Raw genomic sequence first — 27487 nt, 5'->3', positions numbered from 1 at the left:
CTGGAAAGTAGGGAGAGGAGAAACATACTTGGGCTCCAGTTAGAACCATTTAATTGTATGAATGTCATGAAATCCACCCAATATTATACACTTTGGACAAAGCACTGAAAAATGAAAAAGTCAGCAAGTTGATTTATGAGATAATAGAAAATCACATGCTTCACGGTAAATAAATATTGAGGTCTTACATTTGTTAATAGAAAAATGAACTGTCTCATGTAAATGTATATTAAAAATATAAGGCATTATAGTACAAAACACTGAACAAGATAATGTATATTACCACTAATATAAACTCTCATGAAATCTACACCTTTTATTTAAACTTCTTAAACTATGTGTTTCTCTGTTTAGAAAAACCGAGCTGGCAAAGTTCTTTCTGTATAAAATGGTTAAAGATATACAGACAGCAGTCTGAGCTCTCTAGAGGAAAAAAGGTAAAATACAAGTCAAAGAATAATTACCAATAAATAACAGCTTAAGTAGCTTTATGTAATTTCACAGACACCTCACATGATTATTTTATCCCCAGGCTACCAGTCATTATCTCCTACTGAAGCCAGTTAGTCTGCGTCTATTTCATGCGGATACTGAGCTGGTCAAGCACACACATTACTCCTAGGGCTGTGCAACGTAAAAGTGACATACAGCCCGTATTCTAACCAGTAGGATGGCTGTGGCGAGTGACTTATCTTATAATAATAGTTATTATCCCAGATTTTATAGTGCCTTAGGCTAGAGAATGCACTTTCCACATTCAGGGTCTCATCTAATTATCACAACAACCCTGTAAAGAAGATTTCAGCATCTGAGTTCTACTAACGGGAAAACTGAAGATCAGAAAGATTAAGGCACTTCCTGAAGATGACTGGGTTACTGAGTCAAAGCCTAAAGACTAGATCCCAGATGTTTAGATCCTGAGTTCAGGTCCTTCCATTACACACAGCTGCCTGCAAGGTCTTGCTGGACTAAAACTCAAGAGTCATTTTCTTGAAGAGCTGAAAATGGCAAAGTGTATAGTATCAGGGAGAAGCCATGTCAGCAGGGATTACTGGGTAACACTATACCCCAAACTACTCTGCGAATAGCTTTATTTTTAACTTAGAAGTTTCTATTTCATAGGAAGCACCGCAAAAATCTCCACAAAACTTTTATTTCAGGGCAGGGCAGGGCACACAGCCAGCACAGCTCAGGCATCACTGGGATGAATACAATATAACTAGTGTTTTGCCACTTTAATGTGGACCAGAGCCCTACAATTTCATTAAAATACCCAGCCAAGGCTCATTGTAACATGAATAAAAAGGGACTTTTGGAAGATAACAGATTTGTATACCCATAGATAATAAAAATATAATTCTATCTACCTTTTGGTTAAAAGACAGGGTAGCTTTGAAAATTTTTAGATTGTGTTTAACATTGGTCCTCATTTTAAATGTACTAATTGAGATTGAGATAAATACTGATTTGATATGGTTATTAACAATAGATAATACGGTATACCAATTGCATTAGATAAAATAATTTTATAGAGCAGAGATTCTCAGTGGCGGGGATAATCTGACCTACTGCCAACTGGAATCACTGTGTATCATAAGGGATGCTACTGGGACATTTGTATATGTCAAAACCCTGGCAAAAAAGAAAGGTCAAGAAACCACAGGGCTAAAGTTTTTAGTGAATAACAACACATAGTCATGAACTCACAGATATTTGATTTTTGAATTCATAAGTTGAATACCAGAAGGACTTTTAATGACTCAAAAACTCCACCTCCACAAGGAGGTAAAAATACCTACCATAAACACATTATCTAGCCTGTTAACATTCTTCAGTAGGATGGGACAAACCAGGTTGACCAAAACCTCTACCCACATGCTCTTTACACAGCCTGGAGAATTTTCTGTTCATTTTTACTTTGAAAAATTACCTCCATTTACACAGAGCTTAGCAGCAGGGATGTGGTAACACACAGGATAACACGAGATGAGAGAATGAAACACAAAAATGTCCACTATTTGTCTCCCACGGAGTTAGAAGGAGACAGCAGATGGATGACGGTGAAGTAAGTTCATGAAATGGCACAGGGGGCCTCTGGTCTGGGCCCTGATTGCATTACACCTCCCCTCGGCTGGTGGAAGATGCTTTGAGGGAACGGGAAAGAAGACAAGACTGACCTGCACACTGCACTGCTCGTTAACCACAAGACAGATCACGAGACACTTTGATTCTCTCCTCACGCTAGTCACCACATGATACACGTGTAAGTAACATCTCAACACCTTTCTGATCAGAGAAAAGGTAAAATACTTGACTTTTCAAGGAAGTTTTACGTTCTTTGCTCTCTGTGACAGCTGTGAAGACTGTGACAGTGGAAGACTGAAGGGACAGAGCTTAGCCACAGCCACAATGTGTAAAATACACTGAAAAGCACACAGACCCACGGAGTCTACATACAACTGACCGTGTAAGTTTTACCAGGTTGGGGCAATTACTCCTTCTACTGCCACACCCATTCTTACTCCAAAGACTCCGCTTTAAGTTCTACTGGACCCATCAGTTTGATAAACTCTTAACTGGAGCTTTATCAAACAGATAAGTGGAACACAGTATGGAGAGAAGGATCATGCTGAGAAGTGAACGTTAATCTCCAAACAATATGTATTTGTAGTTCTAACACAGAGGTAAAGAAATTCTACATAACTGTGTAAGCAGATGGCAGTGGTCAATATTTAGCGTGTCTGGTCTTCAGGAGAAACGTATGCTGTGCAGTGAAACTGGGCATCTCATATGAAGGAAGGTTAAAATTCTAATAAATGTCATTAAAGATAATCATCTTTGCACAGATTACTGCAGTTCCAAGAGGATTTCAGTACTAATAATACATGCAGTAAATATGGTAACTTTCGATGAATTTATGTGACATTGGAAGTATAATTTTCTTTCCTGTTTGTCCAACTCAAAACTAGACTGTTTGCTTTTCTTAAGAGTATTCCCACTCAGACTGTCATCTCTCTGAAATACAGATTTTTGCAGAGGGGATACGAGAAGATAAGGACAATCCTTATGGAGGGCAAGGGGGAAAGACAGTAAGAGAATATGGAAATCACAATGATTAGGTTTTACTTAATAGCTTGTTAGGCTTTTGCAAATCCAGAAACTGTCCTCATCAATAGTGATCGGGCATCTGTGGGTTTTTATAATCAAATAGGGATTTAGTGAATGAACAGATAAGCACATGAACATTCATCCTGCAGGATTATTCCTGTGTGATTCAGGCCGGAGTGGGCCTGGGTGACTTCCAGGCAGTCAGTTTCAACAGACATCATCAACACACTGCAAGACACTCCCCTTCCTCGTCCTCTTTCAGCTGATGATTACAGTTCCAGTGCTTGGAGAATGGCTCTGGACTCTCACTGTGGGGCTTTAGCTAGTCAATCAAATTCTACGAAACCGTATGTACCAAGAGCTGAACCATTTACCTGAATATTTTTAAGATGCGGACGATAAACAAAAGCAAGCATGATTTCTATGCCTGCAAATAAAAAGCCTCCTGGGTCTTACGGTTTCTAAAAGCTCTATCATCTGTAACAATAAATATTAAATGAGCAGCCATTATACACCTGTTACTGAGCTAGACAACGTGAGGAGAACAGGGAGCTGTAAAGAGCACGGCCCTTGACCAAAAAGGTAGTTAAGCTTAACTGGGAAGGCTAGAAACGCGCTGAACAGGAAGACTAAGATTGTCCTAAATTATGTTGTTGGTTAGATATCTACTTACTTCATGCACAGTATGCATTTGATAGAATAGTAAATGTCAGTGAAGTTTTCTAGACTTGAAATGTAGCATGCTCACCCCATAGGATGCTGCGTTATGAAGAGGAATTAAACCACCTTTGTCTTGGGCATTAACATCTGCTCCGTGCTCCAGAAGATATTCAGCTACCTCCAGGTTATTGTAGCCTGCTATTAGAGTGGAAGAGGCGAACATGTCAGATTAAAGAACTATATATTTCTATCTATGTATACAAATCACAAGGGCTGGAAAACGTGACGATTTTAATACTTTTTGCTCATCTGAGCAGCTGATACTACTCTCACGTGACTAAGAGCCTTTATGATAAGGCGTCATACAAAATGAAGCCAATCAAAAGCACTTCACTATTTCTGTCCAGCGTCTCCCTCATCTTCTGGTGAGCTGTATCAGGTATCCAAGCAAGCACCGTGAGCCTCAGGGGGGCTGGGGGCGCTCACCCGCCAGGTGCAGAGGGGTGGAGTTTCTGCCCTGGGTGTCCCTGCAGTTGATATTCTCTGGGGTGCAGAGCTTCTGCACTCTTGCCAGGCAGCCTTTCTTGGCAGCATCCAGTAAGGCGGCGTCTCCCCTCAGCAGGTCCTGGATGTCCGTGTCTCCCTCTTTTACCAAATCCAATGGTGTGTTTCCATCTCTGTTCTTTTTGGTTGGGTCTGCTCCATGCTAAAACAACAACGAGACAAAACCAAATGGGGTTTGTATTTTCTATAGTACCTTTCTTAAGGTCTTTTTAATTTTTAACTTCACCTTCATTCACCCAAAGAAAGGGATCTATATCCTGTATGCATTTTGAAAACCAGAGCCAACACCCGCCTTTTCTTTGTAAATTCCCTGCTCAGCAATATGGTGGATCAGCTTTGTAACTACTTCTCAGTGGAAAGTCTAAGTCTTAGGATCAGTGGTGACAGTGAAGTGGGGAAGGGGCTGGGCACCTTTTCTGTGTCATGTCATATACTTTCCCAGACACCACGCTGTCTCCGGAAACCCCTTTTCCTTTTAAGAGCGGCCTGGATATTACTTTTTGACCAGATTTTAATGACACAAAGATATTTAGTGCGTATAATGGGAAGGAAGTAAGAAGAGGAAGATACACCAGTGGAAAAAGTACTTGATTCTAAATGCAATCAATACCAAAGTCTGCTAATTTTTTACTGTTTTCATTTTAAGTCTTAACACCTCACGTGAAATTAGGTGTAGATGTTATTAACAATGGATTTGATTTTAAAAGTTGAATCATCTACACCTACAACATGAAATGAATAAAAGTCAAGGACCTTTATTATGGGCCTGACAGACTGCTACCAGCCCACTGGAGAAATTCAGAATAAACCAAACTAGACAGTGAATTCACAGTGACCTGGAAGTTCTTTGTTTGTTTGTTTTTCCTGGAAGTTATTTCTTACCACCTAGTGACGGTAAAAATGAGTATCAAATACATTATTATCCTTAAGACTCATAAAAACATATTTAATGGCATAAAGGCGGTGGGGACAAGAATTCTATTTATGTTTAGCCATAAGCTTTAAAAAAAAAAAGAAAACTACACAAATATATGTCTGATCATTTCTCACATCTTTTAATCCACAAAATTATGTTAGTTTCATATAACTATTAGTTCCTACTATCTCGTTGCTATCCCCCAAACTTATATGAATAACTTTGTTTAAAGATTGCTTTGTATTTTAATAAAAATCTAATATCAAAGTTCTTATAAGACATGTAGGTATAATGTTTAATGAGCAATGAATTTGTTAAGAATAATACAGCTACTAAGAAAAAAAAATCAAAGTTGATTGAAAAACTTGTTTCTCCTTCTACCATGTTTTCTGATATTAATACCTCAAGTATAAGCAATGCAAACAAATGCAACTCTTTCCAAGACCTACCTTGATGAGTTGTGATGAAATGAACTCATCAGATCAGCTCAGAAAGATAGTTCAGACACTATTCAAAGCTATGCAAGTATCATGTTATCACACTCAAACACGCCCCTAAAATAGAAAATGTAAGCAATCTCTACAGCACTTATTATACTTAATAATTCACTGTGATGTAATTTTCCATACTAACCGAAAAGCCAATGCAATTACTTTATATTTTATAATTTTAAAAATTACATACTTTTAAAAGGAGCTTGCAGATTTCATATTTTCCTTTAGCTGCTGCTTCATGCAGAGGGGTAAACTTCCATAAGTCCGCCACATTGACAGAAGCCCCATGCCTTACTAAAAGTTCCGCTACCTCATAGTGTCCATATGAACAAGCATTATGAAGGGGCACCAAGCCACTAAACAAAAGAAAATTATTTTTAAAACATGTAACAGATCTTTGTGTTAAGATGATACTTATAATAAAAATGATGTTAATTCTTCTTTGGCAGTGACTATGATGAGCACTCACTTAAAAAGAAAGAATTCTCCCTGGGTCTTGAAGATACAGTCACCCATTTCTAAGTAAGGATTAATAATTTCAAAAACACCCCTTTCAACACAAGGATTTCCCCTAGCCTCTTGGTGATGGGACAGAAATTTCACAGCAATCCTATGCTTAGAACACATACAGACAGACCCAGAGAAAAGGTTCCATCACAATATTTTTAATTAAAAAAATTTTTTTTAAGTTTATTTATGTATTTTGAGAGAGAGTGCAAGCAGGGGAGGGGCGGAGAGACAGAATTTCAAGCAGGCTCCACCTTCCCAGCAGGGAGCCCAATATGGGGCTCAAACCCACAACTGCGAGATTCATGACCTGAGTGGAAATCAAGAGTCAGATGTTTAACTGACTGAGCCACCCAGGCGCCCCTCCATCACAATATTTTTAATTCAGGTTTCATCCTGGTGATAGGGAGAGCAACACTACAAAGTGATTTCAGGAATAATTAACCAATACTCTGGTTTCATCCACTCAGATTTTCTTCCATTTGGGTTTTCCTAATGAAAATGGTATGCCTACTTAAAAAATAGACAAAAAAATTTAACTAATTTACTCAGTCAAGTTCTACCTTCTGTCTTTCGTTTTTATTTCTGAATTCCTAATAATTCAGCAGTGGCTTCAATGCACAGATTTAATATTTAGGTGTGAAGCAATGAAAAGTCAAAATCCAAGTGATCCAGGAACTGTAGTATTTGGTGAGGAAAATAATGACACCAACCATAAACTCTAGTTGCATGAGAAATCTAGCCGCCTCAGCTCATGAACAAACTATTCTGAGACAACTCCAAGCTCTGGTTAGAAGGCAGCTGGCATCCTAAAAGGATAGAAAGCCATTCCCATAAGGGTGCAACGAAAGGATAAGCTTAAGTTGCACTTAAAATATAACAAAACCAAGGTATCAAATGTTTTTTTTTTTTTTTATTTAGAGATCAGTACTTTTGTTTTTAATATTTTGAGATAAAAAATATTAAGTGCTGGGGCACCTGGGTGGTTCAGTCGGTTAAGTGTCCGACTTCAGCTCAGGTCATGATCTTGCGGTTTGTGAGTTCAAGCCCCGCGTCAGGCTCTGTGCTGACAGCTCAGAGCCTAGGGTCTGCTTTGGATTCTGTGTCTCCCTCTCTATACCCTCCCCCTCCCCCACTCGTACTCTGTCACTCTCAAAAATAAAAAATAAAATAAATAAACATTAAAAATACTAAGTGCTAACTACAATGGGCAGTAGAAATAAATGTTGGTTGCTCTCCAGTGGACTATAAAACTTCAAGTCTGATGTATCCCTTTTAAAAGATAAATCCATAATGGTTAATTAAAGTCTAAATTGTGTGGTTTAATTCTACAGTACTCTGATATGTAATTGCACAGAAAAGTGCTTGCTTATTTCTATTTTGAGATGATATGAAATTAACTCAGAATATGGAAGCTCATTTCAGTTAAAACTTCCTTCTTGCATCACTAAATAGCTGCCATGGCTGCTTTAAACTCTGACTAGATAAATTAAAATAATTTAGTAAACTAACATAAAAATACAGAATATCTGAGTTGGTAAAAATAAAATTATGTGTCTATTAATAGCAATGACGTTGGGATGGATGGCTTCTTTTGGGAAGAGATTATACATTTTTAATAGCAAAAAAAAAAGGACACACATTAATTATAAACTATATAAACATGTTCATACAATGCAGTAAAATACTATGATAGGCATTAAAAAGATGAGATGAACAATTAAGTACTGATATGGAAAGCCATTCAAGACCCATTTCTGGGTGAAAAAGCAAATTATGAAGCAGGCTGCATGGAATGGCATCCACATTTATGTTAAAAACGAGCCCGACCCCCCACAGCAGCATTCCCACTGCTTTTATTTATTTATTTATTTATTTATTTATTTATTTATTTAAAAAAAAATTTTTTTTTTCAACGTTTATTTATTTTTGGGACAGAGAGAGACAGAGCATGAACGGGGGAGGGGCAGAGAGAGAGGGAGACACAGAATCGGAAACAGGCTCCAGGCTCTGAGCCATCAGCCCAGAGCCTGACGCGGGGCTCGAACTCACGGACCGCGAGATCGTGACCTGGCTGAAGTCGGACGCTTAACCGACTGCGCCACCCAGGCGCCCCCCCACTGCTTTTAAAAAGTCTGGAGGATTACAACAAAATTTTTATCTAGAAGGTGGGGTGATAGGAATTTTCGTTTTCTATACTGTATGTTTCTATTAATGCTTTAGGTTTTAAAAAAACATGCATGACTTTTTTTTTTTTTTTTTAATTTTTTTTTTTTTCAACGTTTATTTATTTTTGGGACAGAGAGAGGCAGAGCATGAACGGGGGAGGGCAGAGAGAGAGGGAGACACAGAATCGGAAACAGGCTCCAGGCTCTGAGCCATGAGCCCAGAGCCTGACGCGGGGCTCGAACTCACGGACCGCGAGATCGTGACCTGGCTGAAGTCGGACGCTTAACCGACTGCGCCACCCAGGCGCCCCAATGCATGACTTTTTTAACAGGGAAAAGAATCTGAGACTTCAACCACATTTTAACAATTTTTAAGTCCCAAACAGCTCAATTCTAGCACCTACCCTTTGTCTTTGGCGTGGACATCGGCCCCGTGGTGTAGGAGGTACTCCACAACAGACACACGATTGTAGCCTGCTGCAAAGTGTAGAGGTGTAGAATGCCGACCCTCCAAATCTCTGCAATTCACATTTTGAGGGCTGCAAAGTTGCTTTAGTGACACACACACACACAAAGGACATTAATATTTATTCATAGGTTTTGCTCCAAAATACCGCAGGCATCTTAGATAAACTGTAATTTTCTAATGAATATTTATTTCCAAAGATTAGATCACGCAAGTGATGTTTAAAAATCAACACTATGCCTGGCTTCACAGTGTCTACAAACGTTCTTACTGTTTACAGAGCAATTTAATCTTTTTTTCATCATTTCCTGGCCAAAATCCTAATCGAAAAGAAAAACCCAGCATAAAGCAAGGCTTTCCAAGGCAAACGATGCCTTCATTTTTCATCCTCACAGGGCGTTTCTCCCTGAGACTGACCGCCACAGCGCGTCTACGGTCCTGCACGCGGTCGGCCACTCCTTCCTCAAGCAAGACCGACCCTGCTTGACTGCAGAACCACCCAGAGCTCCTGGTTCTGTGGACATGGCAAGCAGAAAGCCTCCAGAAAAACAAATTCTGCCTGGGCCACCCACTCGGCCCCCTGACCCACTACAGCAAAGCCGGGCAGTCACCAGGGCTTGAGCTGATCTTTGGGAGATGTCCGTCTGACTCATAGAGTCAGACTGATTTCAGTCATGCTCTAGTGTTTCGCCTTCCCTCTCGTCTCCTTCCGAATGCTACTGTCTCAGCACAAGCTCCATTCTGTCTGCTTACACGGCAGTGGGAAGCAAAGAAAGGCCGGCAGGCTGTGCCACTGGCGGTGATAGATGAATTATAATAACAGTATGTGAATAATAATCCACAGTTTATTTAGAATCTCATGTTCTTTCAGTGAGAGAATTACTGTCCGTGAAGGGGCTCATCATCTCCATCTCACAGATAAATACACCAAGGTTCAGAGCTGGCAAGGCAAAGGTACAATGAAGACTCAGACCCGGTTTTCCTGATTTGTGACCTCTTGATCTTTCTGTTCGATCCCTGCTTACTCTCTTAATTGCCCTCGTTCAGGGAAGTGATGTGAAGAAAGGTAATAGAAGAACGGTCAAAAAAGCCGAAACAGTGACATTTTCTAGGCTACAAGGTATGACGGCAGGACTTTCCAGGCATTTGACAATCTTGCTGCCACTCCTGCCACTGTAATGAGCTACGATTATATAAAAACTAGGACCTTGGAAGGCATCTGTTTCTACGGGTTTACTGACGAGGCACCTTCAATGTTGGTAGGGTAGAAACAGGGCTTTTCAGGTGGTACAATGCTTACATGACAGAAGGAAGTCTGGGCCATAAGGGAGAGCCTACGATCTCATCAGCTCTATGTGGAAAAGCCCCAGACTCTAAACTCCAAAGAGCCACTGTCATCTGGCCAGGTCATACGTCTTATCCTTTCACGACAAGTGAATCTGTGGCTACATTAATACATATACTATAGAATCAAAAAACAGAATAAACACTTAAAGTAAAAAGAAAGGATACAAACATTGGTAGCAAACACCTTCTACTGGTGTCCTACGTGATGAAAGCTGCTTCATGCTGCTGCTGGTGGCTCTTTAGGCTGTTATACTCTAAATTCACTTTTTTTCCATGCAGAGAATATTGGCAAAACAGGGATGAGGTAGGGAATAAAACACAACTCATTTAGCCAGGTCCCCAAAATAAAAGCTCATTTTGCTTATTAAATATTTGATTTCTAATATTTGGAAGTTCTTCATTCTCTGTTCCATTTCACTTTCTTTTGAGTGCCAAAGAATTTCACATCTTTCTCACCTGGTCTCCATAGTTTCAGTCAAGCTGTCTGCTTTACTCAGCAGACAGCCTTACCTCTAATTCCTAATTTTTAAAAATACTTTCTGAAGCCTATAGGGAAAGCAACCTACCACACTTAATTCTCAGTCTGTCCTTTGCTTTTTTTCTTCCCCTTCCATTCCATTCATAAAACATTATTTGGCCTTTACTGTGAATGGATGGTTTCAGAAACCTGAAAGCTGTGGTATATTTGCCTATCAGTACATACAGAACACGTGGAATTAAAAACTACATATTCGGGAAATACTAAACGATTAATTTAATGATAATGGGCACATGTAGTAAGTCTGGAGCCCAGATTATCAATGCTGTGATGCAGAAAAGGAGTCCTGATCACTTTTCTATTTAAAGATTTTTTTTTTAAGTTTATTTATTTTGAGAGACAGAAAGAAAGAGAGTGCAAGAGGCAGTGTGTGTGCACGCACGAGCAGGGGAGGGGTAGAAAGGGAGGGAAAGAATCCCAAGCAGGCTCAGGCTCTGTGCTGTCAGCACAGAGACCGACACAGGGCTCGATCCCAGGAACCGTGAGATCATGACCCGAGCCGAAACCCAGAGTCAGACGTTTAACTGACTGAGTAACCCAGGTGCCCCTAAAGATTTTCTGTTATTAGGATACATTTCAAATGACAAGAAGTATGTAATTTTAATTATGAAAATAAAAAGTATATAATTTTAGATCTAAGAGAACTTTAAGATTTCTCCCCAGTGGCTATTACAACTGAAATTTACTATTTTTTCTTTAAATAACTTAGATGTTCTTGTAAGATGGAAGAGATGTTAGAAATGGCCACATACTGAAACAAAAATAAAATTTCTGCACATTTATTGTCATTTTCAACCAGAAAGAATGCTAAAGGTAGTTTGGTAAAAATCACAAAAATAGAGTTTGCTTAATAAGTGACAAACTTTAGTTTGTAAAAAATAATGTTACGACTATCAGTCCCAATTTCACATTAGCCTTTCTTTAAAAGAAAGAAAGAAAGAAAGAAAGAAAGAAAGAAAGACAAATGAAACCACATGACCAACCCCCAAACAAGAACAAAATGCCACCTCTTTCTATCACCCCTGCATGAGTGGTTACAGATAGGAAGTGTATTTATTTATTTAACGTTTATTCATGTTTGAAAGACAGAGAGAGAAAGAGCACAAGCAGGGGTGGGGCGGAGAGAGAGGGGGACACAGAATCCGAAGCAGGCTCCAGGCCCTGAGCTGTCAGCACAGAGCCTGATGCGGGGCTTGAACTCACGAATCGCGAGATCATGACCTGAGCCGATGTCGGATGCTCAACCGACTGAGCCATTCAGGCGCCCCGGAAGTGTGTGTTTTTAAAAAACATATTCAAGGGGCGCCTGGGTGGCGCAGTCGGTTAAGCGTCCGACTTCAGCCAGGTCACGATCTAGCGGTCCATGAGTTCGAGCCCCGCATCAGGCTCTGGGCTGATGGCTCAGAGCCTGGAGCCTGTTTCCAATTCTGTGTCCCCCTCTCTCTCTGCCCCTCCCCCGTTCACGCTCTGTCTCTCTCTCTGTCCCAAAAATAAATAAACGTTGAAAAAAAAAAAAAAAAACATATTCAAGATCAGACTATTATTTCATATTTGAAAAAAATTAAATCTATAACCATGTTTCTATACCACAAACAACGGCTGTTAAAATCTTCCTGGCAAGCAGAGTTACATAGAAAAGAAAATCCATCCTCTGTACATCAGTAATTCCAAATGGTTGCAGGATCATAAGAATGCTTTTCTAGAGCAATTGTTGAGAATCTCTTGGAAAAGTTGAAGAAACACTGTTTTGAAATTTATTGTACTATTATCTGGGCTTGAACTAGCTTAGAAATTTATGAGTGTGGCCAAAAGTAACAGTTTCATTAATATAAGTGAAAATAAAAGAGCTTTCATATAATCAGAAGAAAAGTGACTAAAACTGGTTTAATGGATATAAAGCACGTACTAGGAAATCTTCCTGGTTTATGGATCGACTTTGTTTTTCCCTTTCATTGTTTGGATTTGAATGGTTTCACTTATAAGCTTAAAATGAATTGGTTAGCAAAGTTCAATAGTGCCACCCAAGATGTTAAAAGCACTGATTTACCTTCACAGTTTCCAAGTCTCCAGCTTTAGATGCCTCTAAGAGTCGATAGTCAACATCAGAAGTGCGTATAGGTGTACTTTCTGAATAAAAGAGAGGAGAGATTAGTGTTAGGTTTTAAGGAATCACAGAGTTAAGAAGGAAAATTACTTGGTGAATGGAAAGAGGGATTAAGGGGTCAGAAATTCCTGAGATATAATCTATGGATTTTCTAAGCCGTTTTCAGAGGAGAAAAAAGTGGCTTCTTATTTCAATTTACATCCATCTCATCCTAAGCCACATTAAAAAAAAAGTATTTATTCTGAGAGAAAGTGAGAGAGAGAGTGGGGGACGGCGGATGGGCACAGACAGAGTGAGAGAGAGAGTGGGGGATGGGAGGGTAGGCACAGAGAGAGTGAGAGAGAGAGTAGGGGAGGGGGGATGGGCACAGAGAGAGAGAGAGACAGAGAGAGAGAGACAGAGACAGAGAGAAAGAGAATCCCAAGCAGGCTCTATGTTGTCAGCATAGAGTGCAATGTGGGGCTTGAACTTACAAACTGTGATATCATGACCTGAGCCAAGATCAAGAGTTGGATGCTTAAGTGACTGAGCCACCCAGGCACCCCCATCCTAAGCTATATTTAAATAAATTCGAAGACACATAAATCCTTCTGTCCCTACTATTCTAGCTTTCAAATCTTCTGGCCAAAACTTGGCAAAAGGGAATAAAGAAACATAGAACACAGTATCAAGAACACCTTTATGATACTTTGGTCTTGCAAAGTGCTTTCGCAAAGCTTTGCCATTGATTTTGTTGTGCAAACCTAGGGGAGCCACTCAACTTTCAGTATTCAATGTTTAGCCTTTTTCTTTTTGGCCTCAACTTCCTCAATTTGAAACAGAAATACTACTCCCAAAATTAGTGATCTCAGAAAATATAATCAGTGTACTAAAATTCACATTAATTCACGTTTATTGAATGGCTTCAGGGAAATGCAATAAAAAATGTCTGTACAATTGGGAGGTGTGACAGAAATGCCAAATGGAATATAATTAGATTAGGCCATTAGGTCCAGATGTATGAAGTTAACAGATGAAGTGTTTTGATTAATATAAACCAAAAATTCATTACACGTCGGCCCAAATAAAAAAATTTTTAAAGAAAACAATGTACAAATATGTCACTCAAAATATGTTTGTGGACATTACATTGGCCTTTCTACTGCACACGTGTATACACACTCATGTAACACAAAAGGAGTGAAGTCCACGAGACCTGGATTTTAACAGTGATGATGGACAAATCACTTAATAGCTTAGTTTTGCACCTATAAAGTGAGTGTTGGGTTCCCTTAAATCCTCTTTCAGATTTAAAATTACATTATCTTTTGATCAAAGATCCTTCCTTGAGTCCTCTGTCTACAGGGGAAGATCAAGTGATGCTACGAAAAGGTTTTAGATTTCAGAAGAAACAACTCCAGCTCTTTCTAAAGTGCTTCATTCAGGAAGAGTGGCTTTTACAGCATAAGTTTTGAGAACTCTTCCATAAAAGATAAACTGTGTTTATTTAGTCATGATATTACTTAGCAGATAAAATGCTAAGATTAAAGGGAGGAGAGGAAAATATTTCATTTAACGAAGTACATTTTTGAAACATCAATAAGTATTTTTCTTTAGACAAGAGCTTATTATTCATTAATTTGTGGAACTGTGGAGGAAAGAAATCAAGTCTTGCTCGTCTTCAAGGTCCTTTTCACAGAGAACATTCAGAAAGCATTTGCTGAACTGACTTCCACCATGCTATTTTATACTGGGGTCAGTGTGTCTGGCCCACCATCACTCTTTCTTTGGCTGCCTTTATCCTGTTCTTTGTTGTCTCATTTGCCTCCTTTCTCGATGTGCACGACTTCGCTGCATGAATGGGTGAGGGAGTCGGTGTGGATATTATGTCTCTGTGACAGTAATTCTCGCAGCTGGCAGAGCTCACGGAAACATCCTTTGGATGTATATAGGTAATATTTTGCAAAGTGAAATGACAGTTGTTTATGTATATAGAGTTAGAACTTTGGATATTTTCAGACTCTAGCATTTGAGGGATACTGCTCGTATGGATAAGTGCTTTCATTCTATGAATTATTTGAAATTGGCACATTGGTCTTGATACAGACTACTTGCAAAGGGTTATAATTTTACAATCAAGCAAAAATTTTTATGCAAATATAAAAATCTCTCTGAGAACTATGGAGAAATTCTTACTCCTTGTCAAAGAGTAGAAAGTAGTTATTTAAAGATATTGATTAATTACTATAGAAATTATAGACCTTTGCATCCATTATAAATCCTGAACAGGCTTAGAACAGATTCATTTCTGGGAACAAAGTAGTAGCTGAAAGGATATCTATACACCCAGGAGCTTTGTACAAAGAGAAACAGAATTAAAAGAAGGATATAAAAATGAAGTTAAAAGGGAACATAGGTAAAATAAGAGTAGCTGATATGCAAAATACTGTATCAGTAAATTCCTTTATGAGCACATTGGCTTTTTCAGAGTATGAAATTAAAGATTTCACTTAGAGTCAAAGGCTAAAGATAGGCTTCTAATTTTTTCTCCAATTCTATTCTGGCTCACCAGAATTTTAAAAAGAAAAGAAAAGAGAAGAAAAGAAAAGAAAAAAAAAAAAGAAAAGAGAAGAAACCCAAACTGAAAGTTCCAAAGGTCAGAAGGCAGTTTGCTATTAAAAAACAAACAAAACAGAACAAAAACAAGTCTCCTGTAGACTGGCTGTCACTGGACTGGCAATAGGTCTTACTGACTTATTTCAATGTGCAAATGTAAGTGGGGATTTCAGTATTTAATTTAGCTCTTACAAATCTCCAAATCCTTACCTCTATAAATGATTAGGTAAAAGTAATGGAATAATCATACTGGAATATACAGTCAGAATAATTCATTCTAGGGCGCCCGGGTGGCTCTGGTTAAGTGAGTGACGTCGGCTCAGGTCATGATCTCGTGGTCCATGAGTTCGAGCCCCACGTCAGGCTCTGTGCTGACAGCTCAGAGCCTGGAGCCTGCTTCGGATTCAGTGTCTCTCTCACTCTCTGCCCCTCCCCTGCTCACACTCTCTCTCTCTCTCAAAAATAAAGAAACATTAAAAAAAAAGAATAATTCATGGCAAGGTCTAGCCTAAACATACTGTTTAAAAGAATTTATCTGTGATGCTGGATATATTCTTTATCTATGGTAATATAGTAGCCACTAGTCATATGTGGCTAGGACAAATGATGAACAGATTTAAAATTTTTATTTAATTTTAGTTAATTTAAATGTAGCCACAAGTAGCTAGCAGCTACTACACTGGACACAGCAGAATATAGAGAAAGCAGGTCTGGAGAAAAAAGTCAAATCTTCTGAAATCATGTTTTGAAATTCTGGTTCATTGGGGCGCCTGGGTGGCTCAATCAGTTAAGTGTCCGACTTCGGCTCAGGTCACGATCTCAGGTTCGTGAGTTCGAGCCCCATGTGGGGTTCTGTGCTAATAGCTCAGAGCCTGGAGCCTGCTTTGGATTCTGTGTCTCCCTCTCTCTGCCCCTCCCCAACTCATGCTCTGTCTCTCTCGGTCTCTTTCTCTCTCTCTCTTTTTCAAAAATAAACATTTAATAAATAAATAAATAAATAAATAAATAAATAAATAAATAAAATTCTGGTTTATAAAAAGCTGCCGACATTAATTTTGACATAAATACTGCCAACAGTTTACAATTCAAACTTTCTTTTATTTTTAAAGTATTTATTTATTTTTAAAGTATTTATTTTGAGAGAGAGTGAGCAAGCGCACAAGTGCAGGAGGAGCACAGACAGAGAAAGAGAGAGAGAATCCCAAGCAGGCCCCGCACTGTCAGTATGAAGCCTGATGTGGGGCTTCAACCTATGAACCGTGAGATCATGACCTGAGCCGAGACCAAGAGTTGGTGGGACACAACCGACTGAGCCACCCAGGCACCCCTAATTCAAACTTTATCAATGTAAACTATTGGCAATTACTGACTTGAGAGCTGGAAGTGCAGGTTTCTAAAAGTGGATCTTAAACCTGGTATCAACATTATTAGTTAAATGTATCTTCATAAAAATGTTACCCAGAACAGAACTCCAATAACCTGGTATACATCCTATATGACTGATGCATTCTTTTAGGAGTCATTAGAGATATAAACTGGAATTGGATTAGTAAATTTAGGTACAAGCAAAAAGTCCAGCTAGTACATGGTCCACAGACTATAGATACTCAAGTTGCTCATAGAAATATTAATTTAGGGAGAATCTTTTTTTTTTTTTTTTAACGTTTATTTATTTTTGAGACAGAGAGAGACAGAGCATGAATGGGGGAGGGACAGAGAGACAGGGAGACACAGAATCCAAAGCAGGCTCCAGGCTCTGAGCCATCAGCCCAGAGCCCAACGCGGGGCTCAAACTCACGGACCGCGAGATCGTGACCTGAGTTGAAGTCGGACACTTAACCGACTGAGTCACCCAGGAGCCCCTAGAAATATTAATTTAAAAAATTGTATCCTCGGGGCACCTGGGTGGCTTGGTTGAGCATCCAATTCTTGGTTTCAGCTCAGGTCATGATCCCAGGGTCATGAGCTGAAGCCCTGCTCAGCATGGAGCCTGCTTAAGATTCTCTCTCCCTCCCTCTCTCTCTCTGTCACTCTCTCCCACTCGTGTGCATGCTCTCTCTCTCAAATAATTAAAAATTTAAAAAAATTGTCTCCTCTTCCAAAAAACAATTCCCATTTCAAAACCTTTCTAAGGGCAAGATTTTATCATACAATTCTACTACTGTATTATTTTTCCATATCAATAAAGAATATTAAGAATTAAACCAAAAAGTTCTGGCATATCCTATGTTAAGCATTTAATTACCTATTTAATGTTTTATCTTCCAAACAAACTTCTAAGAAGAATTATCAGAATAATTGAGTAAAATATTTCATTTGTGATTCAGTATTTAATTTTATCTTTTACCAGAAGTCATATACTCTAATTGCATTGATTTAGAAGACATTTAAGAAACATTAATGGATCAAATCTGCCTAATTTATTCAATCCTTTCTTCTCCATTTTGTCAATTATCTCTAAATTATGCATAGTATTATTAAGAATTTTTAACGTGATGGCTATCTGTTTGCCTGATTTATGGTTACAATTTAAAGAAACTAACTGAAAATTCAGCACTAAATGGTTCTTGGTAAAAAGCAGAAGAACAACATTTAGAATGTTTGAACAAAAATCACACTTTTTGGAATTATATTAGAATTTACTGGGAAGGCAGAACTATTTCCTACTCAAAGCATGATTACCTTCTTTAAGTAAATGTTCTATTGCTCTGTAGAAACAGGAAGTTAAATGAAGTCATGTTTTTCATAGTTTAAGCTTGAAATCCTATAACAGGAAATTTCATTCCTTTACGATCTTATTAGTTTTTTTTTTTTTTATTTTTTTTTTTTTTCAACGTTTATTTATTTTTGGGACAGAGAGAGACAGAGCATGAACGGGGGAGGGGCAGAGAGAGAGGGAGACACAGAATCGGAAACAGGCTCCAGGCTCTGAGCCATCAGCCCAGAGCCTGACGCGGGGCTCGAACTCCCAGACTGCGAGATCGTGACCTGGCTGAAGTCGGACGCTCACCCGACTGTGCCACCCAGGCGCCCCACGATCTTATTAGTTTTGATAGTAAAGGTGTCCTAGATAGGGCTTACTTCAACTCAAGATCAACCATCTAAGACTGAAGTTGAACGATACTACCTCCCAATGAATTAGCCTGAGGAAAGTAAATCCTAACTACTAGCTCTTACAGTGTGGCACACTCTTAGGGGGCTGGTTAGCTCTGATTCAGCTCTAACACATATGAGCTCCACAAGTCTGGAAAGTTCCCTATTTTAGTAGACAGCTGTGATGCTCAACTGTGTTGTACTTTTGGGGGGTCTTTCAGAAATTTGTGGGGTATATTTTTATCTTCTAGTGTAGTTTTGCCCAAGCTATTACTATTACAATAATCATAAATTATTTTGTTGTAACTTACTGTCATTCCTTATATTATAGTTAGGGCATCTAATATGAGTTTTTAGAAGGTAGCTGTAAAGGTAGGTCACATTATTTATACATTTCATTTCTGTATAAGAAAAGGGGATGTTATAGAATATTCATTACGAAAAGGGGGCACTGTGCCTGAAGGAGTAAAGAACTACTGGGTTACAGGCAGGAGAAAGAAACTGGGACTCTGGATTACTAGTCTGTAGCCTTCCGTCTCCATTTAACTCTTCCAGTTGGTTATGTCATTCTAGAGCAGATATAACCCACAGACAAAATAAAAGGGATGGGGAAGAAGAGTCAATTACACCAAATTAATTCTGTTCACCATTTTTTAATAGCTAGATTGTGTTATTTCCTCTAATTTGGGGGCTTGGGAAACTAATCTACTTTCATATCTGTTTACCTTTGATTTCCCTCAACAAGTTAAAGAGTTAAAATATCTAATACTGTTCTAGGAAGGCACTAACATTCGGCAAGATTTTACAATTATATTTAAGATAGAAAAAAAAAAAACCCAAGATAATCTCAAAGTGGCACAATGAAGGTAAGAATTACAAAAAAGCAGGTCAGGCTATCACATATGTAAGAACAGTCAATTAAAGATCATTACCACATGAGCGATTTCTAATTTTCTCTATTTGATAGATTTGAGAGCTACCATAATTCCACACTGTTTACATGAGCCTTAAGTCACCTCTGGTTGTCACACCCATGAGTCGGATTTTCAATTTAAAACTGAAAAAAAACAGAGCATAGGTCTCCTTCTCATGATACCTACCTCACTCCACCAAAAAGCCTGAGAGGGAGGGTCTCAGGCTAAACTGGGAGCAAGGAGAGGTATGAGAGATACTCAGGCAAAGAAAGCCTTCCAAGGAGCTACTTAAAACACGCAGTGCAAAGTTTGTCTGCTTAGATCGGTGGCCGTGAAACGGGAAGCGGGAAGCCGAGACCTCACCGTTCATCTGCTTTAACTCACCGCTCAGAATCTGCTGCACGGCTTCGTTCCCCATCTGCGCTGCCGTAAAGCCTTGTAAGGAGATGATGGAGGGATCGGAGCCGTAACTCAGCAGGAGGCGGCAGGTCTGCAGGTGGCCTGCTAGGGCAGCTCTATGCAAAGCAGTCTGACCAAGAGTGTCCAGTGCGTTCATCTGAAAGATCATTGGGTGGGCACACGGCATTGAGCATCTATTTGTTCCCTTTTACACCCTAGCAAATAAGTTTCTATGAGAAAAATAAATTGTCAAAGGTTTTTGAAAAATGCCACAGACTATTCACTATTAACCTTTGTTTTCTGCTTCTGAAAAAATATCCCTTTCTTAGTCTCACCACCTTCCAAATACAAATGACGACATACTCCTCCTTTCCCTGAGTAACTGTCTTCCTGTCCATCTTCCACGCCCGGCCACTCCCCTCAACAACTAGGATGTGAGATCCCTGAGGGCGGGACCCTGACCTGCACTGCCTGCCACATCTGAGATGCACATTAAATACTTCTGGATGAATGGGTTTTACCAAACTTGCTCCTGTAATATAAAGACAGCAGGGTATGTAGGCAAAGACAAAGTAGCTAATTACATTTCTCTTCTAATTTTAGTAAATAATTATAACAGAATGCTCTCATTGAATTACCAACACATTTAACACCCCCCCCCCACCAGAAAGATTTAAAGGCTCAAATGTTCCATTTTTAAAACTTTGAAGAGTTATAAAGGAAGAATCATTTAGCTAGTCTTAAGACTGTTTAAGACAACATTAAGCTTTGGAATCACATTCATAATTTGATCAAACCTGTTTTCCAGGAGGTCCCCCAAAATATCCAGGATGCCCCAGTAAATACCCTCTATTCCAATCAGACCACAGTCCCTGTTCATTGTATATGCTGCTCCTTTCAGACAAGCCCTCTGTCTGCCTTTCTGGATTATGAAATCCAGTGCAAGTCTCATCTCTCTCAGGAAGTGTTTTTGTTGCTTAAAGGCTTGATGATTACTGACTTTCCAAATATCCATGTCAAGTTAGCACTATCTTACAAATTATAACACCTGGGTAGTTTTTGTTTACCAAGTTAAAGTTATGGCTATTGAGAATATGCATTGTATTATATAGGTTTTCTGGGTCCTCTACAAAGCTCCTCTTAAGGACATGTAGTAAATTCACAAATATATGCTAGTAGGTTATTTTAAGCATTTGTCCACACCCACCAAATAAATACAAGATTAAGGAAAGAAAATATTTAAGACAACTGATCTCTATGTCTCCAGTCTTTCATCATTATTAGTAAGGCGGTCACACTTGTTCAGGCAAGGTTCATCTAAATTCTTAATGGTGTTTCACAAAATTTGCCATGAAATACTGACATATTTAATTAGATCTCATTTGCCAGCAGAAAAGCGACTGTTTATACAGGCAACATAAAAACACAGCCATTACCATGTATTGATGGAAAACATAAGCTACCAAACTAAATTTCTTGACTTTTTCTATGAACATTTCTGTTACTTCACCACAAGAGAAAAACTTAAAATTGGGAATATTCTAAAGATTAATGATTTTCTGGAAATTGCATAAGAAACTCACTAAATTATTTAATCAGAGTGACAGAAATTCTCAATACAGCTTGTTAAACCACGGTAACATGGTTTGAGAATTACGACTCCAAAATTCAGATATTACCTAAAATTATTCTTCAGCTCAAACTGAGGGTCTCTTCAGTGCCTTCAAATAACCTTGAATTCTTCAGCATGTCATTTAAGACCATCTGTAATTTACTTTCACACTCCCTTCCTTTCTACTATATTTTTTCATCACAATGTGATAGGCCTGCTATGCTCCAGCTTTATTAGATCACCCTGGAACCCCATTTTATGAAGATGTTCGTTTCTAAAGTCATTGCAAAAGGTAAAGTTTGCCTTTGGTCAATATTATCCTTGAAAATACCTTAGCAATGCAATGGCAGAGACAGACCTAGGGTTTCTCAGTAAATTCAACACTCGTTTCACCTTCAATGTGTGAACAGATCAACCGAACACCAAAGTACATACAGTATCTTTAAACAGTATAAACGCACTACGTGTGAGGAGAGGTTCTCTCAATGCATTTGCATGGTGAAACTGAGTGCAATACAGAAAACAGCAGATTCCCTTCTCTCTCTCACTCACCCTGGAGCATGCACTCATGGAGTGAAATCGGGCCCCAAATCACTACTCTCTAACGTTATTTACATTAACTTTTCTTGTTCCTCTCCCCCTCTTGGTTTTGGATGGCTGCTTCTGAATGCAGCTCCACTGACACGTATTCTCATTTCTCTACCCAGTAATTATTCTCTTCTCACGCTCCTTACCCTCGCATTTGGCTGTCAAAATTAGAACCAGGTAGTTTACCTCCAAAGAAGTCTTGTAAGGAAGGGATGCAACTAACATTTACTAAGCACTTGCTAATATCAGGCTCTGTGCTAGATGCTCTATTGAAATTGTAAGCGACTTAAAAGCAGAAATTATGACTTAATCTTAAATGTAACTCTTCCCTCTACCCTCCCCACTCCCAGAAATACAAAAGGTATAGGGCATTTCATGGAGCTTCACCAATATCTTGTGAATAAGTGAAAAAAATAATGGATAAGTCGTTTAGAGTTAATTTATAAAAGGAATTTTTTATGTTTAGCTGAAAAAAATTCCAACCATTTGATGAGGACTGATTGGTAACACTAGAAAGTTAAAACCATGCTGATATACTGAAGCTTTGTGTCCTCATCCCTGTTTATGTATAGAAGGCATCTGCTCCTTCCCAAGGTAGTATTGTATTCTAGTATTTCAGAAAACCAAACTTTCTTAAAGTACAAGACAGATCAGTGTAACATAAAATTCTTTGCTTTAGAAAATGTATTTTTTATAATGAGAGAATTTCCCCCTCAAACTCTAGTTATCACAGCAACAAAAGAATATCTATAGAGTGCTTTATCAGACAACATAGCTGAAGCACTAGAAGTGATAGAAAAGTATCAGCGATATTTAACAGGAGCACTCATTCCATGGAAACAAGTGGAATAATTTGGTGGAACTGTGTACAACCCATAGAATGAACAAGGATGGATGATAGGGAAAACATTAAACAAACATCCGACAAGAGTTTTCGTGAGGAAGGGTTATTCCTTACTAGAAGCAAATGTCAAATTTCTCAGATTCCCCGATCTCAGGACTCCAGGCTGGTCCTTCTATGGTCCAAAGATGACAATGGCAGCTCCGTGCAAACAACTCCATAAATCTCAGTGAAAGCCCAAAAGGATGTCTCATACATCTATTGTAAGAGAGAAGAAACCTTTCCCAGAGGACTTCTCCTTATGGCTGGAACCGGAAACGCTTCCTGAAGCCATGCCTATACCAGTCACTAGCAAGGAGAGTAAGATCACCAGAACTGTGTCAGACTCAGCCTTCTGTGGAGCTCCCAAAACTGAACAAAGTAGAGCTCCACAGAAGAAGGTTGCTGAGGCGAGCTATGGCCCGTGGGTCAATTCTGACCAGGTGACTATTCTGTACTGCTTGCAAGCCAAGAACGATTTTTAGATTTTCAAACGATTACATTTAAAATGGCTAGAGAAGTATCCATAAAGCCTAAAGTATTTACCATCTGGACTTTTAAGAATGCATTTGCTGATCCCTGTTCTGAAGCAAAGAAGGGGGAAAGTGATTATTGGATGGGAAATCAGCTGTCTGTTGGAGTCATTACTGACCTTTAAATTGATTCAAAATTGAAAACAAAAAGTCCCTAACTTCCTCTTATATTTAACTTTATCAACACCCTTAATGTTCTACCTTTGTTTACTCTTTTATCCACCAGTCACAGGATACAATCAGGGCTCTCTACAAGGTGGTCAGTCCAATTTTCTTCCCTCCACATGTGTAGTTCAAGGCACAGAAGTCCAAAATGTATGTGCCTTCCAAGGTTGGTGATAACTTTGTTTTTAGAGGGCAGCAGGAACTATTTTATAGGACTACACCTGTAGCGTGTCCCCGAGTTTTTAAATGGGTCGTCTGGCAGGATTTGCATTGCTGCTCTAATTCAGGTTCACAGTAGAAAAGTGATATTTTGGAGCTAGTGTATATTTCGCTGTGGTCCCAGAGAGTTACAGGGAGCGTTAATTGTTTAAAGGTTCCCAAAAGTTTGAATTTATGACTCTGCTACCATTCTGTAAGTTACACAAATGGCAAATGATAGTAATTCACTCTACTGGTGGAGAAATATAGGAGATTAAATGACTTGGGCATGTTACCCACAAAATCTATAAATGAAAGCACTGACTAAAAGGGCCCACCAACGTACAGAATATAGCCCATGACCTGAAAGTCATGCATTTGTGTGTGTGTGTGTGTGTGTGTGTGTGTGTCCTCTTGGCTTTGACAATTTTGACTCACACGTTGACAATTCTTCACTCAGTCAAAAAACAGGCTTAACAACATTTAAAATATTCTTTATATGTAAGAATCAAACTCCTAAAAAAAAAACCAAAATACAGTCTTGTATTATACATATAATTAAGTACTTAAATGGTCATTCAAGCTGAGATAACTAAATAAATGAGATTGCCACTCACAGGATTCTTCTAAGAACTTTCAAATTAAAAAAAAAAATATATATATGTATATATATTTGCATATACATATATATATTGCTCTCTGTAAGTTTTATGTTTTTAACCTAAATGATATATTTGACAGACTTTATATATATACCACCATTAACTTATTATTCATATTTTAAAGAGATAAAACCTGTGTGTGTGTGTGTGTGTGTGTGTGTATACATATAATTTGAAACCACCAACATACATATTTCTGGAAGAATTCAGGGAGTGTTGCATCAGTTTTTGTGACCAAGTCTTCTTTAGAGCCAGTCCTGTTTTCATCACAATCTCCACCATGAGGATATGATATAAGATGCCATCAAAGATGCTTATCATTCAGCACCAAGGAGATTATTTTCACTGAAGTACAGACACTGACTCAAATAAGAAAAATGCTACATACAATGTGTGGTAATGTGTGGTTAGGACTTGGCTTGAGAAAAAAACATATCTGGCAGTTTTAGAGATAAAATATATTCCCCCCTTTTCCCTTGTATCTAGAGAGAGAAACCTGAGGTATGCATTTTTTTTCTATTTCTGAGTAGTAATTAATGATTTTCCTATAGAGGGTAATTAGATACATGATACAAAATCACAATGGCATCTGGCCTGAAATATATGTCTTATGTCTTATGTCCTGTAGGACGTAAGACTATGATTCAGGGTCGCCTGGGTGGCTCAGTTGGTTAAGTGTCTGACTCTCGGTTTTGGCTCAGGTCATGATCTCACGATTTTGTGAGTTCAACACCCGTGTTGGGCTCTGTGCTGACAGTGGAGCCTGCTTGGGATACTCTCTCTCTCTCTGCTCCTCCCCTGCTCACACTATCTCTGTCTCTCTCAAAATAAATGAAAATAAAACTTAAAAAAAATCATTAAAAAAAAAGTATGCTTCAAATATGCCAAAACAATCCTGGAAACCCCAAACCAACTATAAGGAAATAGCTGAGGGGAACCTCTCAATATTCGAATCCGTGTGAATAGCCTAGTCTCAAAGTGCTAACCTCAAGACTGAGTTAATCTCTCGCCTAAACTTAAAGCTGTTATTGTCCACATCACTTATTTGGTAATTAATCATGAACTGTTCTGGGATGTTGCTGTAATTAAGCATTTATTGTTAACTCACATTATAATTCTACTTTAGCTGCTGAACGTGGGTATGTATATCTCAATCTAAACTGGGTTTCAAGTAACCTGAGCACTGAAAACAGTCTCTGTATTCCTTTAGCTAGAATGACAATGTACTTTCTCCCCAATCAGGACACTCTGAAAGTGAAAGTGAAGAGTTAAAACAAAGGCATTAATACATCTGCAAGAAAGGAGCAAAAGATAGGGATCTGAAATAGGTCTATGTCCTGGTAGACAGACTATAACCTAGGGAACAGGTGGCAGGCATATTATAACATAGTCTACATTTCTGTAATTGGCCTTATAGGAGAAAGTAGGCTTCTAGGAAGTATCTACCTTCCTGAAGCAGGATTCTGTGCAGGCCACCTACCTGTTCAAAACTTCCCAATGGCTCTCTCAGTATTATGAGAACAAAATCAAAACTCTCCCATCGAAACTACCAGACCCTGCTCCGATGTATATTTTCAAGATTTTCATTATTCTCCTTTTCAGTACCCCTGGGGCTCACTAATTATAACTCCTGACTAACTGCTTTCCTGCTTGAGTCATTACTTGAAATATTATTTGTATTTTGCCAATTTCTATATATCTAATCCCTAGACATTCCTAGCTGAAATCCTACTTTCTTCATGAAATTTCTCCAATCTCTCCCCCAGCCTGTTACCGCCAATGGAAGTAACCATTCTCTGAATAGCAATCTACCCATACTTCTCTTATATATCACTTTCCAATGTGTATGACAGATATTGGTGCTGACTATAGTAGATAAGACTATTACTAGATTTTAAGTCCCTTCAGAGAAGACTCTTGATCAAATCCAAACTTCATATATACCCCACAGTAACAAGTGCAATGCTTGGTACAAGCTGGATGTTCAAAAATGGTTGGTAAGTAAATGGTTCACAAGAACAATAAATTAGTAAATTCTGATGATAAAGAATACTGTTTTCATCATACTAGTGTGTATACTACATGAACATCAGACTCTTAAGATATTCTCTAACCAAAAAATATATATTCTTCTTTCCCTAGAAATTTGAAAAAAAGAAGTTAAATGTCAGTGTTGACAGAATTGTAAAATATTGAAAATAATTAACTTACTTTATCTGTAGTAAGAGTATAATTTAATTTGATTTTAAAGTTTTACAGATATTTACAGAGCACTGTTATAAGGAGGATGGACATAATTAAAGCCTCTCCTGTGAGGAATGAAATAGACAAAATGACCACAATTTAATTCTTAACTCAAATTCTGATACAGCAATCAATATTTTACTTTAAAGGGTTTTTAATCCTTCAACATTTACTAGCTGAACTCGAGTGTATTATTATTTGCAAACCTTCAAAATTCATGTGGAATTTTAAAAGAAACAAAAGAGATATATTATAATGGTATGTGTTTGCTTTGCTTTATTAAAAGGGCACTCACGTTGTCACATGCCCTGTGTGAGAAACGACCCCCTGAGCAGAGCTGATTGGACGAGTGGGAGCCAATCCGATGGCCGTGTGGAACAAACTGCGATCTCATTCAGATTCTCCCTTTCTCCTCCCTGAGACTCAGAAGAGACTGTAGCTGCAGGTGTTATATTTTTAAGACAAAGACTCATACAACAGGGGCTACCAAGTCCATATTTAAGCCATAGAGAAGTAAAACAGAAAAATGTAGTCTATTATAAAAGAATGAAGCAGATGAACTAAGACAAACACAGAAAAGAAACCCAAGCGACCAGAGAGAGAGAGAGACAGACAGACACACACACACACACACACACACACACACACACACACACACACACACACACACACACACACAGATAGAGAATGCAGTCGAGGTACTCAATAGTTTCCACATTCCTTGTTCTAGTC

The 27487-nt window shown here is 38.5% G+C and overlaps 1 protein-coding gene across 2 annotated transcripts in view; it reads right to left on the bottom strand.

Moving 5' to 3' along the window:
- The window catches only part of TNKS (tankyrase), a 219208-nt gene that overhangs the window by 39408 nt on the left and 152313 nt on the right, over positions 1–27487 (bottom strand). The window contains exons 12-17 of one of the 2 annotated variants that reach the window (XM_045455749.1): positions 19859–20030; positions 12816–12895; positions 8822–8967; positions 5933–6098; positions 4255–4474; positions 3857–3966 (exon numbers count right to left, since the gene is read on the bottom strand). In XM_045455749.1, the coding sequence (XP_045311705.1) occupies positions 3857–3966; positions 4255–4474; positions 5933–6098; positions 8822–8967; positions 12816–12895; positions 19859–20030 (894 nt within the window). The remainder of the gene's footprint in view (positions 1–3856; positions 3967–4254; positions 4475–5932; positions 6099–8821; positions 8968–12815; positions 12896–19858; positions 20031–27487) is intronic. The other variant, XM_045455754.1, reaches the window with a different exon arrangement.

This window comes from Leopardus geoffroyi, chromosome B1, assembly GCF_018350155.1.
Source record: "Leopardus geoffroyi isolate Oge1 chromosome B1, O.geoffroyi_Oge1_pat1.0, whole genome shotgun sequence".
NCBI lineage: Eukaryota > Metazoa > Chordata > Mammalia > Carnivora > Felidae > Leopardus > Leopardus geoffroyi.
This window is presented reverse-complemented; position numbering and strand designations above follow the sequence as displayed.